A 19,566-nucleotide genomic window follows, 5' to 3' on the forward strand; every position below is an offset into this window, starting at 1 on the left:
AGTCTGATACCTTTGTCCTAAGACCTGGCATCTCCATTCATGAACATCTCATCTTTGGTCATGTGTACTTTGACGATATCAGATGTTAATAGTATTGCAACCTCAGACTACTAAACATAAAATGTGATTTCCACTTATGTGGATGCCAGATCTTAGCAGGTTAAAAGGGAGTGCATATATGCATCTAAGATGAAAATGTGTGTTTTAAGCACAGACGCAAAAGCACAACTTGACAGCAGTATAATAAAAGAAAAATCTAAACTCCAATGAAATTTGGACATATTCTCAGAATTCTTTATTTGTTTAAGCAGCTGTCATCGATATTCTTCAGATATATCAAACAATGCACTTTTATCTCACTAAACTATTTGAAGTGACTAACATTTGACAACATTTTTTTAACAAAAATCACACAAGACAAATTACACTAATATGGGGGAAAAATGACGAGAAAAATAACTTTGAAATAGACAACAGGTCGACCAGTTTTTGTAACTCTTGTTCAAAACGCAGATAAGAATTTTCATGCCAGGTCATACTGCAATGACTAGTGACCTGTATATATCTTTCAATTCTCAAATCAAATACTGTTTTAAAACAAAACTGGCACCAGAACAATCCAAAAGTGGCACGATGAATGCCAGTCATATCCAGTGTTCATTGGAGACCAAGTGTTTTAATTATGAAATGTTTCAAGTAAAAATGTCACCTCGTTGATGCAATGTTTGCAAACATTCACACCACAAAGTCTTATAGATAGATGAAGAAAAAAAAGTATAAACAAGCACTGCACAAAGTATAACACCTTATCTGTGTTTCTGGAAGGATAAATCATCTAAAGAATCATTTTCAGGGTTCTTTGTCAATGCAGGAGGAGACCGGGGGTGACATTGCAACATTCATGATCATGCAAATTCAATGAGGACAAACACCATCACAAAAGCATTGGAAATATAAGAGAATTCCAAAACTGACCTAATATAGCAGTGTACATTTTCTTAACAATTACATAAACTGTAACATCTGATGAATCCCAAACTATACACTATATTCATGTAAAAGTGTGGTTTCTCCATGGCAATGTTGGCTCTGCTGTTGTCTTGTTATTGAATGGTAGCTGACTGAGATTTATCTCCTCGTGAATTCTGTTAATGTTTGTTGTCAACTCCTCTTTAGAAAAGATGGCCAGTGAAATGATATACAAAAGCCTGACCAAATTACCAGTAACTTTCAGGCTCTCACTGCTTATCAGGATCCCAGTTTGGCAGCCTCTCCAATATGGCCTGATGGTCAATACCCACACTGGCGACTAGTCCTCCTTTGTTTAGAGGGGTCCCACTGTAGTCAATGTCTTCTCCTTTTAGGGTTGTCATTCGGCCCCCTACAAAGCATAATTAAAAGTCAGTGCTACGGTGCCTTCACGTGTCAAAGCAAATATACAATACAGTGGGAGTAAATTGTTTAATTTCACATGAAGATTTTTTTAAAATGTACTCATTCGAACTAGGCTGAGCGAAAGTGAATGCTGGGAGGGCGGTTTTTCTTTTCTTTTGACATTTTTTGATAGTTTTACCAAAAAATGGGCTCTCTTCAGAGATATCAGGTGAGATGACTGCATTTTAAATTGTCAGTTCATTGTTCTAAAGCAAGGGTGTCAGACTCGTGTTGGTTTGCGGGCCGCTTTAATGTCAACTTGATTTTACATGAGCCGGACCATTTTAGATATGATATTTAGATTTATTTTTTAATGAATGGATTAAGAGAACTGGATTAAAAGCCCTGAATGTTCAGTTTTTTTATAGATCTAAAACCATGTTGATTTTAGCATTTTTTAATATATTTTTAGATTTTTACAAAATGTTTTTTGAACTAAAAACACAGAAAAAAATTATTTCAAAATTACAATTATTGATTTAAAAGGGGGGATATCAGGAAATCTAATATACATATATACTCTTCATTGTAATTTGATCCTAAAACAGAAAGTCGGCACCAGGATTTACTTTCCCGGGCCACACAAAATGATGCGGCGGGCCAGATTTGTCCCCTGGGCCACCACTTTGACACATGTGGTATAAAGGTTTTACAGTGATGTAAAACTCCAAGAAATGTTCCTGTGTGGCGGCATTCAGCCAGTATCTCTAAATAATAAAGAATTTCTTTTCTCAGTCCCACTCTATTTACATTATATTGATATAACTTGTGACCAAAGCAAAAAAAAAAAGTTTACAAAAGTGTTGGGGAGAGAAAACCTGCATAAACACAATGCAGACTAACTTTAATGTATGGATCGATAAACACCAGTATTTGAACTAGTTTGCATGCATATAATCTAATAACAATAATTTGAAGATTGATTGTCAAGAAGTTACCATGTGCAGATAGTAATGCTGCACCAGCACAGATGTCCCATTTCTTGATGAAAGTTATGTGGATGTAAACATCTGCTTGGTCTATGGGCTCCTTTTCACTTAGAGGCATCTGCAAGAGTGACAGGACCTTATAGCCTGTGGGTAGAGAAGAACATAGTTGCAATAACAATACTGTATTGAAAAGAAAGGAACTAAAATGATAATTCAAATAATACACCTCAAAAATTCATTCATTTAATTCCAATTGTTGGTCTGTGAAGCCCATTGGAAACTTTTGGTGATTTAGCACGACATAGCCAAACTTGATTTGAATATTTACTGATGGAAGTACGCCTTAATGTGCTACATTATAGTTCTACCACCATCATAGGTGTTCCATTCCAAACGTCTATGTGATTACCGTAAATCCACAAAACATAAAATACACTGTGTAAATAAACCCTAAGCGGGTCTATATAACATTTGACATTTTTTTTATAGATTAATTAAAGATAGTCGTAAAAGTAAAAATACAAAAATTTTACATGCACATATTGATAGTGCAAAAGTAACAACTTTTGATTTCTATCTTTGGAGCAACATGAAGGCCATGATGTTATCAGATGAAGATATGGGAAAATCATCTCCAGGAATGTATATTCAAAACCATTACTATCTGTAACTCTAATATTACAAGTTAATGAACAGGGGGAGTTGTTAGTAGTTGCTGTTTCATAAAATATTTGAAATACAGTCATACCTCTACTTACGAAATTAATTGGTTCCAGAACTTTTTCATAGCTTTAAAATCCTGTGAGTAGAGCAGTACTTTATATGTAAATTCTATAATTCGTTCCAAGGTCCTCACACAACTACCAACTAAACCCTTTAAAATTAGTCAAAGTATCCCAATTTTTAATGAAAGATGTGAGGAAACACACAAAAATAAAAGAAAATGAATAACAAACATTTAAAAATAAAATAGTTCCCTCTGTGGCTGTTATAATGGGAGACGTAATACCCGTGTTTGACCGATGGCAGCAATAAACCGTTCTACCAGGGGCAAAAGTCGTTGATTTTGTATTACATTTTAGACTTTTACATGTGCCCCATGTGTGTGTGGAAAATATGTGCCGCATTGCATTTGTACAGTATCTCATTTCTTAATAAAGGGGCATGCAATCATTAATAAGGGGTACATTTAACCGAGGTGAACAGGTATGTAAGAGAGAATCTTGAAACATGGATTGTGGTTGTTATGAGACAGTCATAATATGAGATAGAATGAGAGCGCAGTACAGGCTAGCGAAGTTTCTAAAGCAAGAATCAATGCATCCGCGACAATACTTTCTAAATAAAATAACGGATAAGGAAATGCATTTTCTTTTTGGGGGATTTTGAAACTTTCTCAAAGTTTCTCAAGTCACTCATTTGCATATAAAAAATGTAACCTGAAAATGTTGTACCGTACAGGTATGACTGCCTTTTTCATGTTATGTGGAAATATGAGGCCGAAAAATAACTGTTATTTATAACTTATTAGGCCAAAAAAACCATACTGATCCAGCCCACTTGAAATCAAATTGCTGTGAATGTGCCATGGTTTGAAGTATTATTGTGGATGATACCAGGTATAACATTCAGTCAAACTAACCTGCTCCTCCTGCTTGTATGATTGTGGTGCTGTTGCCAAAAGCATCGTGAATAAAGCCTTTAACTTTCCCTGAATGGGAACGAGACACAATTACTTTAGGAGGACTAACACTGTAAGATGAGCGGGGAGTCATGTTGGATCCCTGATCCACAAGGGCCCAGGCTGTGGGTGTAAAGAGACAGAAAAAAACAATTAACTAAACATCTATTTGGCAACCAATTTAAATACACTAAATGCAGGGTTATATAAATTTTCCTTTAGCTGTTAAAGTTTGCATATTTGTTATATCTAACTTTTGGTTGAAATATAGAAGTTTTCAATTTATCACCTCATTTTCGAATATTGTACTTTTGTTTATATCTTTTACACCTTGGACATATTTGATTTAGAATTTGAACACAACAAAATAAAAGTCAATAATCACAATAATTTGTGGGCCATAGGTAACTTATCACAGAAAAAAATTGGTACTCACCAGTGAAGCCTGTGAATGGCTGGTGTATGACACCAATGACTGGTTTACCCCCAACAGCTACACATACCATTGTTGTCACATACTTGACCAATGTTTCTGGAAAGAAAAAAAGACAAAGCCCTTAACTATCATTCTGTTACAGTTACAGTTGTAACACTGAAGTAACACTGAAACTCATCTTATTGGATTAATAAAAATGTGCAAAATGCATTACAAAAATTACACTAGTGTACTTAGTCATTAAATAGGTAATCAAAAACAAAAATGTGGGCAAATGTGTTATTTGAAACGTGTAGAGCCTCAAACTCATACAAAAGAGTATGATATATAACAATTATATCAGTTTCTGAAAGGCCCAACAATGAGCTAGGTAGGTATTATACAATAGTGTACCTATATAAGCATTTTTTAAAAATGCTACAACAGAATATTTCCACCTAAAATATTTTTAGTTTGAGAAGTACACCTCTGAAACAAGAAGATTCTCAAGTATTTACCTGTATATTCCTGTGTGGCATCTAAAGGATCAATCCACACGGTGACGCTGTCAGCAGGAACTTCCTTGCGCCCTTCAATCTTCTTCAATATGTCTGCAGGAATATCCTTACTCCAAAGTATACTCTTATCAACCACATTGTCATGTTCCTCGCTATTCACCTGGGTACAAACGAGGGGGGTACTAGAATTAACCACACCTTGTGAAAAAGATTTGTTGACCACAATGTTTAGTGTAGTTCACTGTAGTTCCCTCTCATCAGTTTTGGGGTACTAGGAGTTTATTCAGGCCTCATTTAATAGAACTTTGGCAGTGATGTACAGTAATCCAGAGGTCCCAACCATTTCCTCACCACATACCGGTAAAGCTCTTTCTATTTTCTCGAGGACTGGCTGATGGGGAGGGCAACAACTTAAGACAAAATTGTGTGAATTCACGAACGACACCCACGACTGCAAAAAAAAAAAAAATCAAGTACAAAGCATAATAGCAATGACTTGTTATTATTAATATATTTATGTATTTAAAAAATATATTATTATTATTACTATTATTATTACTATAATTATTACTACTATTATTATTACTATAATTATTACTACTATTATTATTACTGTTATTATTACTATTATTATTACTATTATTATTATTACTATTATTATTATTACTATTATTATTACTATTATTATTATTATTACTATCATTATTATTATTACTATTATTATTATTACTATTATTAGTATTATCATTATTAGTATAACTATTATTGTTATTATTATCATTTTTTATTATTCCTATTCTTAGTATAAGTATCATTATCATTATTTTTATTATTTATAATTTATAATTACTCATTTGAAGTAGGAGGATAAGATTGAAAACGGTAATGTTTTTTACTCTGACAAACCGGCAGTAGGTAGTTCACGAACCGGTGGTTGGGGAACACTGCAGTAATCCTTCAAATATCACGGTAATGTAGACCAGACATGGCCGTGATAATCTAAAAATCGCGAAGAAGAGTCACCCCTGTTATAACTTTTTTTCCCCTTCAGTAATCCTAGTAGCAAAAGTGGCTTCCGCATATGAGTTTCAGCATGGATTTTGCAATATGAAGTTAAAAATTGTTGTATTTTTTTAAAATAATGAATAGCAGAAAAAAATCATGAAGTAGTGAATTTGCGGTAAGTGAAGACGCGATAATGAAGGGATTACTGTAATACACAAAATAAAATTGTTATGAATGCTCACCGTGATCTCTGGGAAGGTGTTCCTGATAAGGTTGTACATTTTTCGATGTGACATTAGGTCCCCCATTGTCAGAAGCTCGCTGGCCCCCTCCTTTGTCTTTCCCTTTGACTGCTCCTTCAGATCGTTTTCTTCACGTATTTTCACCACCTATAAATGTCAATAACACTCCCAGTCATGCTTATTTCGGTCATGACTGTTTTTATTAGTTTTTTTTACCTGTTTGCCTCCAAGTACCGCTGCCTCCACCGATACAGCCAAAAGTTCTCTCAGATTTATGTTCTTCCTCTGACTGCAAAGATGAACAACAAAAACAAACATAAAAAAAACAATTATTTCCAAACTACACTGGAAAAATAATTATCTTGAGACACAACAAAAGCTTTGAGCCATTTATGGACATACAGTCACACCGCTACAAAATTTAATGGTTGCAGAACTTTTTTAGTAACTTGAACATTTCATAAGTAGAGCAGTACTTTATATGTAAATTCTCTAATTTGTTCCACAGTCCTCACACAAGTACCAAGTAAACCCTTTAGAATTGGTCATTGTGTCCCAATTGTGTATGAAAGATGTGAGAAAATTATAAGGAAATCATTGATTCATGTCCTAAAATCAATAAAGCATATGAAAATGTGCCCTGCACCGCTGAAATAGTTCCCTCCACGGCCATTACACTGGGTGACGTAATATCCATGCTGGTCCACCAGATGGTAGAAAGAGCCCATTCTAGCCGAAAGCTGTCCACTTTGTGGTACATTTTATACTTTTAGGTTTGTCCTATGCGTGTGTGTGTGTGTCTGTGAAAATATGTGCCGCGTTGCGTTAGTAAGTTTTTTTTTTAATTGCTTAATAAAGGGAATTGCAATCATTAATAAAGGGAGCATTTAACCGAGGTGGGCCGGTATGTAAGAGACAATCTTGAAAGATGGGTAGTGGTTGTTGTGCCACAACTTTTATTGTCATTATGTGAACTAGAATGAGAACCCAGTAGAAGTAGATGGTAGCAATGTTCTCAATTAAGAATCAATGCATCCACGACAATATTTTAAAAAATAAAACAAATAGATAAGGAAATGTATTTATGCATTTACTTTTTGGGGGATTTCGTAGCTTGGATTTTTGTCGTATATCGAGTCATTCATTTGCATATGTAAAAAAAATTCTAACCTGGACTTTTCGTATCTAGAGGCAATCGTAAGTAGAGGTATGAGTGTACCATTATGATAAACGGTTACAGTAAATATTCTTAACGTGTAATTGTGCGGAACTTACATCCTTGAAGACACACCCACAAGGATGGAAATGTTTGCACACTACGTGTCAGGTCGACAGTTCCCGGGCATCACAGCTCGACAAAAAATGGTAATTTATTCATTGCAAAACTTGGTTGAGTACTGATTCTCGCCAGACTTTACATCAACATTATAATAATTCAAAATAATCCAGCTACATCGACTTCTATGACCTGTAAAGGTGAAAAAGCCACGTACCTGAAAGCAGCCAGTCTGCTGGAGATAACTCCGGCGTAAATGTGGTATAAGATGCCGATTGCTAAAAGGCAGAACACGGCCACACCGAAAGGTGACAGGCGGATACCCATCGGAGCCATATTTTTCAATATCCGTGATCTTGATGTTATTAGAATAGGGATCGATTCTGCCCAAACGTTGACGTTCACACGATGTGACGTGGCTTTTTCCGACGATGCAAAACCAGCAACTAATCAAAAAGCCTTTTTTAACAAAAGGTTAATAATTTAAAGGATACACATGTAAGTCGTCCCATAGTTAAACATATCGAAAACACTGTCAATGCAGGACTGTCAAAACATACAAGCGCTTATTCTGTTGAAAGGTTGGTTCGTTTAGCATTCAGCAAAATTCCATAGCTAATTTGTCGAAATGTCCATGCCCTTTTGTTAAAATGGACATTCTCTATTAATTGACTTTTTTTCTAATTCCAAAAAACGAAGACGCTAGACATGGTTTCTCTTGAGTCGAATGAAAAACTACACAATCCTGTCTCTGTTCACACATCTTCACTCGAAATAATCGCTGGGTCCGCTACGCACAAAACTTCCGGGTTGTCACTCATGTCGTCATCATTGTGGGACAACTATCACGTAATTAACAAAATGCTTTTACTAAAATATATAAATAACCGACTTACTTACTGAATAAAGTCATAAATATTCAAATTATATTACTGCTGAATTAAGAGTAAATATGTCCGGTTGAAATTAAAAACAAAAAAGTAAAAGTTTTACTTTCATGTGATAATGTGCTTGAATTCAGTTTTTACTTAGTAGTCTACGTATATGAAGCTAAATATAAAAATATAAAGCTTTCTACTTAAAAATATAATTTCATCTCATTTTCTGAACCGCTTTATCCTCATTAGGGTCACGTGGGGTGCTAGAGCAAATCCCAGCTGGCGGGGTCACCTTGAATCGGTGGCCAGCAAATCCCAGGGCACGAGGAGATGGACAACCATGCACACTCACACCCATACCTAGGGGCAATTTAGAGTGTCCCATCAGCCTACCATGCATGTTTGTGGAATGTGGGAGTAAAGCGGAGCACCCAGAGGAAACCCACGCAGGCCTGGGGAGAACATGCAAACTTCACACAGGTGGACCGAGTAGATCTTAGTCAAAACATTTCACCTTCAATTAACAGATCAGTTCAAACCCTTCTTTGGATTGCACATTTTTATTCAGGGTCATATTTAGTACATGATAATTTTAGGTAACTGTAAATGGTTAAGTAAAAATATAAATACGGGTTAAGTAAAATTAAATAGCATTATAGTTATTTGACTTGAAGGGTGATGGGCAATAGCGAGCAGTTCATCGGTATTGTTTTCATTGCATGATTTCTTTCAGTGATTCAACCTTATCAGTCTCAAAATGAGGCAGTTGTTTTTTCAGGTGTTTGTTCATCACTTCTGTTGTCTTTGTTATTAATAAGTTGAAAATTCAGTTCCTCAAATGTCCGTCCATCAATGTTTTCTGTTTGTTTGTTTTTTAAATAAAAATCCACATTTTCCATGACCTGTCTTCTGATATGAGACCATGATTTTGGCAAGCTGTTTGTTCATCACAATGATTATCTTTGTTTTTAAAAAGTGGAGAAATTAGGTTCCTCTTGTGTGTCTATCAATGTTCGTTGTAAATCTCCACATTTCCCAATTCTGTCACCTGCCCCTCTGCTGGCCACTTAACTGAAATATGGTACGATTTGAGTTCCTCCTCTGACACAAAGTCTGGGGCCCGACTCATGAGGTCGTGGCCGCGAAACGATTTGGGGAAGGCTATGACATCACGTATGCTTGAAGCACCGACCATAATGGAAACCAGTCTGTCCAAACCTGAAAGAAAAAAAGTTTTGAATATTCTTTCCATTTGAATATTGCTTGTAAAACTACATGTGTATTTCTTCTTTTCCACCTCCATTTTCTGTGGACATTTATTTGATATCAAGAAGGCACAAAATAATTGAGGCTGTCAAGTGTGTCAAAAAGGTATTTGCAGCACTTCAATTTTATCTGAATGTGGGCTAATAGAAGAAAATTTGCGCTTTTGGGAAATAATTAATATTACAAATCATTTTTTGTGATCATACAAAAAAAACATTATATGAGATTATGTGGAGATTTCTTGGGTTAAAAGCAGACATCATCAGTCTTGTTAACCTATAGGGCAGTAGTGAAAATTATATCGTGTGTGTTCTAATGCTATTGTTTGTAAAAGTCAAAGAGTAGGAGGGGGAAGGTTGGTTAATAGTCAGAAATAGAAGAGGAAAGTTTGACTGAAATTGGGGAGTTTGAAGGATCATTCATTGACAGGAAATATTAGGGACTTAAGCAATAGGTCATGAACTAGAAAAGATATTCTGGAAATAGCTTGATGACGTTGTTCAGCCTTTCTGGCTAAATATGCCTTGTGCTGCCTTTTTCTATCTGATCCGTCTTTTTGAATCTTTTGCTATTGCCAGACTTCACAACAACAACAAAATTGTGGGCCTAGATGACTCAAATTGATTGCCGTATTTTCTCGCATATTAGCCGCCTCTGCGTATAAACCATACCCTTAAAATTGCATTAAAATAATTGGATTTTCCAATTTCCCTCGTATAAGATGCCCGATTCCCAATTTTCCCATCAATATTGATGGATTCAATAAGGACTACACGTGTTACTTTGAGGGGAAAATCTTGAGAAAAATCATCGAATGTGGTATTTCCGAGCTTCTATATCAATCAAAAGGATCTTTTCTAGATTGCACATTCCGAAAAAGTTTTTCCTGCACGTAGGAAAATTCAAAAAGGAAGTCACGTCAGCAGTACAACCAGGAAATGTGTCCATAGCAGTCTAGTTTGTCATCTCTAGGTAAGATGCCGAGACCCTGAGCGAGTAATGGCAGGCACTATTAAGTGAGTTTTTTTCACGTTTTATGCAAGATAGTTTTTTAAATTATTTTACTGAATTTTATTCATAGACATCCAAATACATCTTTTTAAGCATTTTATTTGTTTATGTTTTCTGTATTTTGAAATAAATTACCATATTGACCACTTTGTCTTGGGTCACCTAATTAGTGCGCATATAAGCCATACCCTTGATTCAGTCATCAATTTTTTGAGAGGCTATTGCGGCATTTATGCGAGAAAATACAGTAATACAATGAAGACAAAATAACATTTTTAATTTTACTTATTAAACTCTGATGCTTACCAAGCGCAATACCACCATGTGGAGGTGCACCTGAGTCCAGAGCTTCCAATAGGTGAGTAAGAACAGAAGATTCCTCCTGAAAAGAAAAATTGCACATCGGTCAGCTTTTCATCTGAATAAGGAGATTTCCTAAATGTCGCACAAACAAGGACTTTACATCGACAAGGAAGGAACCAAATGATGTTTTAAAAACATGTTTTGAAACCGTTACTGTTCTATATGCAAGTACAGTAGGTTTCCATTAGAGCTGAATTAAAGTTTTTCACCTTGAGAATGTTCTTTAAAACATGAAGCTGCTCTGACGCTTTGTGAATACGGATTGAACCTCCACCAATTTCACAGCCGTTCAAGACAAGGTCATAATGCAAACCACGTACCTAAAATGAAATGATCTTTTTAAACGTCATCACATATCCCATACACAAATGATTTATCCTTCATAATGTAATTTGAACACATCAATAACACACTTTGTCTGGATCTGTGTATAATAAATGTGCATCTTCTGGCACTGGAGCAGTAAATGGATGATGGGCTGACTCAAGCTGCTCTGGCTCATTCTCTTTAGGCAAGAAGAGAGGGAAATCCACAACCCAGAGAAAATGAAAGGCTGAGGAGTCACGGACTGTCAAACCACGGGACTCCAGGAGGTCCGCACACTGCAAACGTAGATTACCTAACATTGGGTGCTGAGAGAAAAGCAGATACTGTTATGACAATATACTCTATGTCAGTGTTTCCCAACCACTGGTGTGCCGTGAGCAATGGTCAGGTGTGCCGTGGGAAATTGCAAGAAGTCATACAATGCAACATTCAGAGAGAAAAATTTGACGGACATGACGAGATTAAAATTGCACTATTACAAGGTTAAAATCAAAATACAGTAATACCTCGACATAAGTGGCCCGACACGAGCAATTTGAGATAAGAGTAAAATTTCGGGAACGTACTTATCTTGCGATACGAAACAAATTTTTATATACAGCGAACGCGAGAGGCTGCTCATAAGAACATCATTGGCACTGTCTTTCTGGTCGCAACTCCCTCATGTAATGTCTTTACGAGCACTGGGCGGAGCATTGCATTTTTTCAGTGTTTTTTTTTCCCGTGGCGGATCGATTGCTGATACGAGGAGTATATACTACTTCTTGTTGGCAAGTGGTCCCGCGTTACCCTATTGTGAAGACATTTGAGTGCATCATTTTGGGAATATTTTGAAGGGAAGACAAAAGCAAACAACCCTCGATAGGTTGCATCTGAAAGTCAGGGTGGAGGCGGGGCAAATAGGCCCAACCCGGAAAGGTATAAAAATTTAAAACAAAATTAGAATTAAGTTTAGGGTAAGGTTAGATTAAACTTGCATTTGAGTGTCTGCATCATAATCTATGTTCATTTAAATTTGTTTATGTTGCCGTGCTAAAACTCATTTTGTTGCTTATTTTTCTCTAACATGAATTGGAAGTTGTTTGGTTTCTAGACCATCAACTTTTGGCAACGTAAAGTGTGTGAGCACAACATTTTTTTTCTTAATATTAGGAAATTTAAGTAATATTTGGAGAAAAGTCATAAAATTACGCGTTTAGAAGCATTGCTTATTTTTGCATCACTCGAACCGGAAGTTGTTTAGGGTCCGCAAACATCAACTTTTGGTGACATTAGGTCCATGCGAAAATTCTGACTTTGAAATGCTTTTGGAGGTTTATGTGATTCTTGCTGATAAAACTTTGATGAGAATGACTATAGTTAATATGGGCCACATAGTTTTTTAAATGAAAAGATGGTGGTGTCCCTTGAGATTTTTACTATGCAAAAAGTGTGCCTCAGCTCCAATAAGGTTGGGAAACACTGCTCTATATTGTACTAATACTTTTTATAAAGTAACATATCATCCCAATGGGGAGCATTTCATACCAGTTGTTTCAAGGGACCAGCAGCTATGAGTAGGAAATCCCCCGGTTTAGCTCCAGTCTTCTTAAGTAGAGCATCAGTGACGGAGAGTGATAATAGCTTATTTAGAGGAGATTTCAGAGTTCCATCTGGTCTGACGAGCAACAAACTCAGTTCCTGGCGACAAAGGATTGCATCTTTCAATATCAACCTAACATTGCTGTTAATATAGAGTGATTAGTGTCATGGGTAGCACTGCATTTAATTGTGTTCAGCACTTGCATCACTGTTTCAGTCTTGGCTTTTCAGTGTATAGTTTTAATATTTTTGTTTATTCATCGTTTTGACCTTTTCTTTTCTTTTTAACAGTACTACATTGTGGAAATTAAATGGATTTAAAATACTTCTTCATTTGTAAACTATTATTTACTGTCCTTATGTTAAATACAAATAAACAGAGGTAAAGAATTTCAATCAACACTGAAAGCATTGATGAGGTTTTAAACAAAACTATCAACAACCCTAAATCTAATGCAGTTGAGAAATTGTCTTAAGAGAAAGAAGAAAATAATACAAATTTGCAAATCATGTCCAACCTAGCCCTGTGATTGTTTGGCCAAAATTTCAATGTACCTGTTGTTGGCTGGGATAAGCTCCAGCACCCTCTGACACCCTGGTGAGGACAGGTGGTATGGAAAACGAATGAATGATCAACCTATACTCTATTAAAAATAATTATACAAAGACATTTATTTAAGAGTAATAATTAAGATACCAGTTTCAGTGGTTAACTCACTGAATGTTCAGAATAAAATGTAATCAACCTCTTACCTGATTAAAATGAATCTTTGATGATTGTTTTAGTTTGTCCAAATCTTTCCCAGTAAAAAGTTCCTAAAAATAGTAAGAGCAAAAGGATTAAAATGAAATAGACTGCAACAACAGAAATATAATCACTTTGCACGAGAAAAACAAAACAATTTTGTTCTTACGGCTCCACTGGGGACACAAATGGACAAAACACTGCAATCTGGTTGGCTCAGAGCTGATTTGAAGAAACTAATATCGGTCGACAGGAAAATGCCTCTGAGGTCCATCAGCTGTATGTAAAGAAATAACAGGACTTCTGTGTTTTATGGAATGGCGGATGATCAAAGAGAATTTTCATGTCATGATCTAGTATCTCATATACATAGACAATGTTTAATAAGTGACAATGACTGGCTTGGAGGTTTTACAATGTGTAAAACCAAAATGGTTTATCTTAATAGATAAAGAGAACTACAACTGAACTATACCAATTTGAATTCATAATTTGTCTCATCGAGAAAAGCAAAACTCCCCACCTTCATCCCAAATCTGGTATCAGGTTTGTCCACCCCATAGTCCCTCATAGCATCTTCATACGTCATTGTTTGGAAAGGAACTTCAAGGGTGCCATTCTCTGTAGGCCAGGAGTACTGCAGCAAACCTTCCACGAGTGACATGATGCCCGCCTGGTCTACAAAAGACATTTCTATGTCGACCTGTAGAGACAATCATAAAAAGTCTAAGAAGAACCCCATGAGTATTGATTGTTTCCAGCCATGAAAAGGACCGAGGTGGAGATAGACTAAAAGGAGGAACCTAACCTGGGTAAACTCGGGCTGCCGATCTGGTTTGGAGCCTTCATCTCGATAGCATCGAGCCACCTGAAAGTATCTGCAACGGTCATGATAGCCATTTAAATGAAAAGTCATCATTGTGAAGTGAAGTGAAATATAGCACTTAAGATCTTCCGATCTCACTGCCAAGTCACAGGCAAAATAAATAATGTAAAAAAAAAACAAGCACAATCAACTACATATGCCCCCAAATTAGGATGACAAATCAATAAGATCGAAGGCTTACTCAACAAAGGTGGGTCAAACAACCCCCATCCAGGAAGAGATAATAAAAGAATCTCCAAGTGACATAGTGGAACGGCCCGAGTACTCCTGAATAGATCCTTACTAGGGAGGCTAAGGAGTGCGATTGCCCCTATAGATTGAAAAAAAAAACAAGAAGAGGGACCATAATGCTCACCACGCCATCTTGAGACACAATATTGCCCTAATATGTGAACCAAGAAAGTTCCAGAATCTGCAGCTTTAGGACTCGGGTGTCCAAACTGGTCTTAATGGATCATATTGGGTGCAGGTTTTCATTCCAACCAATGAAGAAGATACATTTTTAATAATCGGAAGACTTAAGAGTTATCAGTTCATTGCCATCAGGCGCTGCTGATTTCAGGAGAAACCACATTGCTAAAATCCTCTGGATGCTGGTAGATCCCAATGTGGATTTTTTTACTTCCGATCTGATCCGATTTTTTTCAAGACCGTTACTGATCCGATGTCAGAATTTGTCATCCAGTAAAAATGATGGAAAAGATAACCACCATTAAATGATGTGGTGGTAAAGATAACCACCATTAAATGATATGGTGGTAAAGATAACCACTATTAAATGATATGGTGGTAAAGTTAACCACAATTAAATCATATTTTTATAATTAATGTGAGCACTGGTGGTACCTCCTCAAGAAATGACCTGTTTACTCGATGCTCTGTTACTGTCATTTGTTTCTAAAGAGATGTAACCCCACTCAACAGACATGTTAGGCTTGTAGTTTGATTTTGCGCACTCGAAAACCTCAATGGTACTGAACACACAGGCTACATCTGGATCAGATCCGATCCTGTAACAAAATCTATTACCGTTCGATACTAAAATAAATAGCCATATTGGACTCTGATACAGAGAATTGGCTCGGGACATCACTAGATGGTGGTGACCAAAACATCTTTGAAATGGACAGAAGTTATTCTCCATGGGCTCATTGAACTCGTCCTTTACCTAGGTTTTTTGCCTCAGTGAGTACCAAAGCTGTTTCACTTGACCGGCCAGTGGCCTTCAGCCGCCTCAGCAATCCCACAGGAAACCTGGCTCTATAGTACTCTTTCTTCAGCTTGACGATATATTTTGCCTTGTGTGCACCAAAGAATACAGGGATTGCTACCACAACACAAACAACCACAGATCCAGTCAGCCGATTCAGCAACAGAGATATTCTTAATCACTTTCCAAGGAACCCCAAAAGAGTGACTACTACACTGAACTGCTGTTTAGTGCATGTAGGCACAACAAACATATAAGACTAATCCCCCTACACAAAGGCAGAGGCAAGTTATTTTTTCTACTCCAACAGAGAGGTCAGGGATCAATAAGTATTAATCCCAGGAAAGCGCATTGTAAAGACAATCTTCCACCGCCCAAAAAAGTGTAAGTGTTTGTATTGTCTTACCTGTCAATACCAGCAACCATTAGAAGCTGCTTGAACTGCTGAGGGCTCTGAGGGAGGGAATAGAAACGGCCCGGGTCCCTGGATGGAACCACAAACTCTTTTGCTCCCTGATTGCACAAAAATAGGCAGTGATTAAAGCAATGACTAAATCACATTTGTTGGGCATTTGTATGAATATGTAATGCAAAATCCTTTTACAGAGTGGCCCTTGTATATTTTTTCCCAAATGATTCCAAAATTGTAAAACTTGACAGAGGCGAACTCATCCTTTAAAAACTATCAAGCAGAATTATTAGGCTTGGAATAATAGACTGAAGGATACTGTATGTATGTATTGATAGCAAGCTCTATATGTCAAAATCTGAGTCTTCCTGAGATCAAAGATGTAATGCAATCACACTTTTTCTCTTTCCCAACCAAGTACTCGGCTGCAAATTTAGCCAAATGTATCCTAAAACAGAAAGTCGGCATTCATAATTTACTTTCACGGGCCGCACAAAATAATGCGACGGCCCAGATTTAGCCCCCGGGCCGCCACTTTGACACCTGTGGTGTAGAGTATGCATACAATATTTCCCCAAATATTACTTACCCCTGGTGTTCTCTTAAACAATGTTGGTGTTTCAACATCAACAAAACCTACAAAGTGGAAGACAGAATGCAAAATCAGACTTGGGAGATGATAACATTGTCACATTACAAATGGTGAAGAACTAAATTTCGAGACTTTTATAAGGGTGTGGTTACGGACAAAGAATGATGCAGAGGACCTCTTATGATGAACAACATTATTGAATGCCATTTTCTCCTTGGCCCTGACACATATCACCTGGGCCCAACTCTGGACCAAAGCCTGGAGGTGGGACACTATGGCGAGTCCCCGTTGGCTAGGCCCATCCTGAAGGAGGAGGGGCGATGAAAATGAAGTAGAGATAGTTGGTAAACATCCTCACCGTGCAAATAAGAGAGATATTCTCTCATCTTCATCACTAGTTGAGACCTCATTCTGAGGTTCTTCTGTAAGCGAGAAGATCTTAGGTCCAGGTAGCGAAACTGCATTCGTAACGACTCTGATTTCTAGAGACAAGAGCATTGTAATAATTTACATGAGCATTATTAATGTCATTGAGAGTATGTGTGACAGGCTAAAGTGTGTGAGTTATTAATAATAGAGGGTGACATGCTAAAGTGTTTAAGTTATAAATGATTGCACGAGTGATGTAAAACTATTTTTGGGATTGGATGTTTATCAGTCTTCGATTATTAATGCCTCCAGCCAAAAAGCAAGAGTAATATGTTAAAGTATGCATCGGTATTCGATTATTTATGTCTGGGTACATATAGTTTGAGGCGCGGGGGATCTTTAGTCATTACAGTAAAAGTTGGCTTGAAGATAACAACAACTGACCTGTATGATTATTTCTCCCTGTATTTATAGGTATGTTGTTTTCATCTTCAAGCCAACTTTTACTGTAATGACTGAAGATCCCCCGCGCCTCAAACTATATGTACCCAGACATAAATAATCGAATATCAATACATACTTTTGAATATTACTCTTGCTATTTGGCTGGAGGCATCAATAATCAAAGACTGATAAACATCCAATCCCAAAACTAGTTTTACATCACACATGCAATCATTTATAACTTAAACAATTTAGCATGTCATCCTCTATTATCAATAACTCAAACACATTAGCCTGTCACATAAAGAGATCAAAGTGTAAACTTGCCACTTACTTTGACAAAGTCTTTAATTTCAAATGGCAACTTCCGACATGTATTGAAAACTTCCACATTCTCGGCAAGAACTTCAATGTCTCCAGTTGGCATCCTCTGCCATAAACACAATGATTACAAGAGTGCATCTGTAGGATGGAAACTAAATATTCCACAGCAAAATATAACGTATGTGACATGCTGCTTATATATGAACAATTAAAATATTATTTTACGGGTTTGGGGTAGATAGAGTTGAAATAATCAGAATCCAAAGGCAACCAAATAAAATTGAAGCTGTTGGCTTCACAAAAACAATAACAATAACTAAAAATTTCATGTTTGCACACCTCATTGAAAAAAAATATGACAGATTAGTGAACATTTTTTACAAACCTTGTTTTCCTGTCCCACTGGCCGTTGCCTAACTGTCCCAGTAACTTTAATGACAGATTCAGCTGTGAGTTTGGACAAGACTTCTTTTAGATGGCGTGCAGACTTGCAAAAAAAAAGAAAGTAGACAAATCAGGGTCTTCAATTGTGTTTGCAAGAATTCTAAGCATGTCATCAGACAATGACTACAACCAAATTTGATTATGTAGAACGCTTACTTCCTGCTGAGGTATAAGTATTTGGGTCAGGCCGCTGAAGTCTCGTAGTATAACAAACAGGTCCTGTCTGGTAAAGGCACAAAAAGACACTGTGAGGAAAAAAAGAATCACTTCCATAGCCATGTAACTTTTTCTCATGTCATATTTTTATTTTCTTGAGCACCTTAGGTATTGCACCCAGCCACACAATGTGACCTTCTCTCCATCATGCTCAGATCTCAGTTCTCCACATGTATGACTCCTGAAAGACAAAGAGCTGCTCCCTAAGGAGAAATAAAACGGATGGTGATTTAGTAACCATAAACAATGTGGTACTAAGGCAAAACATCATGACCCTGGCGTATACAGTCCAAATATTAGAAAAGCACAAGAGGATTATAAAATATGCACTGCAGCTAAATCTGATGGTGTCTGTCAGATCCTAATTTAATTAGTTCAGGGTCCACACAAAGTATAAAGGTGAAAAAAAGTACCTGTGATAGAAGAATTGGAGAAATGTTCACTGTTGGGGCAGCTCACGTGTCTGACTGGGGATGTTCTAATAAGGCACCGTGGACTTGATGTTAAATGCCGATGAACAAGTCCATGAGCTCCAATTGCACAGAGTGTTCTCTGCACCAAGTATCTGCATGTACTTGCCATTATACATTTATTTAAATGGCAATTAACTATTTATTTAAATGGAAACATTTTACAAAAAAATCAATTCAATATCCAGGTGTACGTAAACATAACCCTGTCTTTTTGTCTTACTCTTATAAGCAAAGGTTAGCGGACTAAACTGGTACTAAGCAATATTTCCTGTTTCTGGTCACGTGCTCGTTGTTAGTGTTTCGCTTTTGCGTTACTACGTGTTCATTTTTAATCTATATATTTTTTAGAATTATATTATTATTATTTAAAATGTTGTACATGTCCATAGTATGCTAACCATCTTAATCTCTTTATCATTTCTAATTACATAAATATATATACGTATACAAGACTAGATGTCTAATACGTTCTGCGAGTCAACGGAGACAGGCATTTAATCAACTAAGCGTCCGATATATTGCTCTATT

General features: G+C 36.6%; 2 protein-coding genes across 2 annotated transcripts; both read right to left on the bottom strand.

The window, feature by feature from the left end:
- Positions 1-267: 267 nt before the first annotated feature.
- Positions 268-8,313, bottom strand: bpnt2 (3'(2'), 5'-bisphosphate nucleotidase 2). The gene is made up of 8 exons (XM_077724509.1): positions 7,718-8,313; positions 6,441-6,513; positions 6,225-6,371; positions 4,978-5,137; positions 4,481-4,576; positions 4,006-4,167; positions 2,373-2,507; positions 268-1,381 (listed from the first exon to the last, which is right to left on the bottom strand). Exons 1-8 carry the CDS (start codon positions 7,834-7,836, stop codon positions 1,239-1,241), a joined length of 1,035 nt encoding a protein of 344 aa, XP_077580635.1. The 5' UTR covers positions 7,837-8,313; the 3' UTR covers positions 268-1,238.
- A 603-nt stretch (positions 8,314-8,916) lies between these two features.
- dars2 (aspartyl-tRNA synthetase 2, mitochondrial) lies at positions 8,917-19,400 on the bottom strand. Its single transcript, XM_077724508.1, has 17 exons — positions 18,979-19,400; positions 18,669-18,768; positions 18,506-18,572; positions 18,291-18,392; positions 17,916-18,011; positions 17,127-17,250; positions 16,766-16,812; positions 16,174-16,280; positions 14,480-14,549; positions 14,195-14,374; positions 13,841-13,948; positions 13,680-13,742; positions 12,873-13,025; positions 11,432-11,650; positions 11,228-11,338; positions 10,962-11,037; positions 8,917-9,596 (listed from the first exon to the last, which is right to left on the bottom strand). The coding sequence occupies exons 1-17, from the start codon at positions 19,145-19,147 to the stop codon at positions 9,385-9,387; spliced, it is 2,004 nt and encodes a 667-aa protein (XP_077580634.1). The 5' UTR covers positions 19,148-19,400; the 3' UTR covers positions 8,917-9,384.
- Positions 19,401-19,566: the final 166 nt, after the last annotated feature.

Source organism: Stigmatopora nigra, chromosome 9 (assembly GCF_051989575.1).
Source record: "Stigmatopora nigra isolate UIUO_SnigA chromosome 9, RoL_Snig_1.1, whole genome shotgun sequence".
NCBI classification, from domain to species: domain Eukaryota; kingdom Metazoa; phylum Chordata; class Actinopteri; order Syngnathiformes; family Syngnathidae; genus Stigmatopora; species Stigmatopora nigra.

What these genes read in the sequence shown, in the direction of transcription:
- dars2 (XM_077724508.1), bottom strand. Translation starts at nt 19,147, where the DNA reads ATGGCAAGTACATGCAGATACTTGGTGCAGAGAACACTCTGTGCAATT. An exon ending in CTCCAATTCTTCTATCACAG is followed by an intron (nt 18,769 to 18,978) that starts GTACTTTTTTTC and finishes ATTTCTCCTTAG; the next exon opens with GGAGCAGCTCTTTGTCTTTC. An exon ending in ATATCTCTCTTATTTGCACG is followed by an intron (nt 16,813 to 17,126) that starts GTGAGGATGTTT and finishes TCCACTTTGTAG; the next exon opens with GTTTTGTTGATGTTGAAACA.
- bpnt2 (XM_077724509.1), bottom strand. Translation starts at nt 7,836, where the DNA reads ATGGCTCCGATGGGTATCCGCCTGTCACCTTTCGGTGTGGCCGTGTTC. An exon ending in AGCAGACTGGCTGCTTTCAG is followed by an intron (nt 6,514 to 7,717) that starts GTACGTGGCTTT and finishes TCATCTTTGCAG; the next exon opens with TCAGAGGAAGAACATAAATC. An exon ending in CGGTACTTGGAGGCAAACAG is followed by an intron (nt 6,372 to 6,440) that starts GTAAAAAAAACT and finishes TGACATTTATAG; the next exon opens with GTGGTGAAAATACGTGAAGA.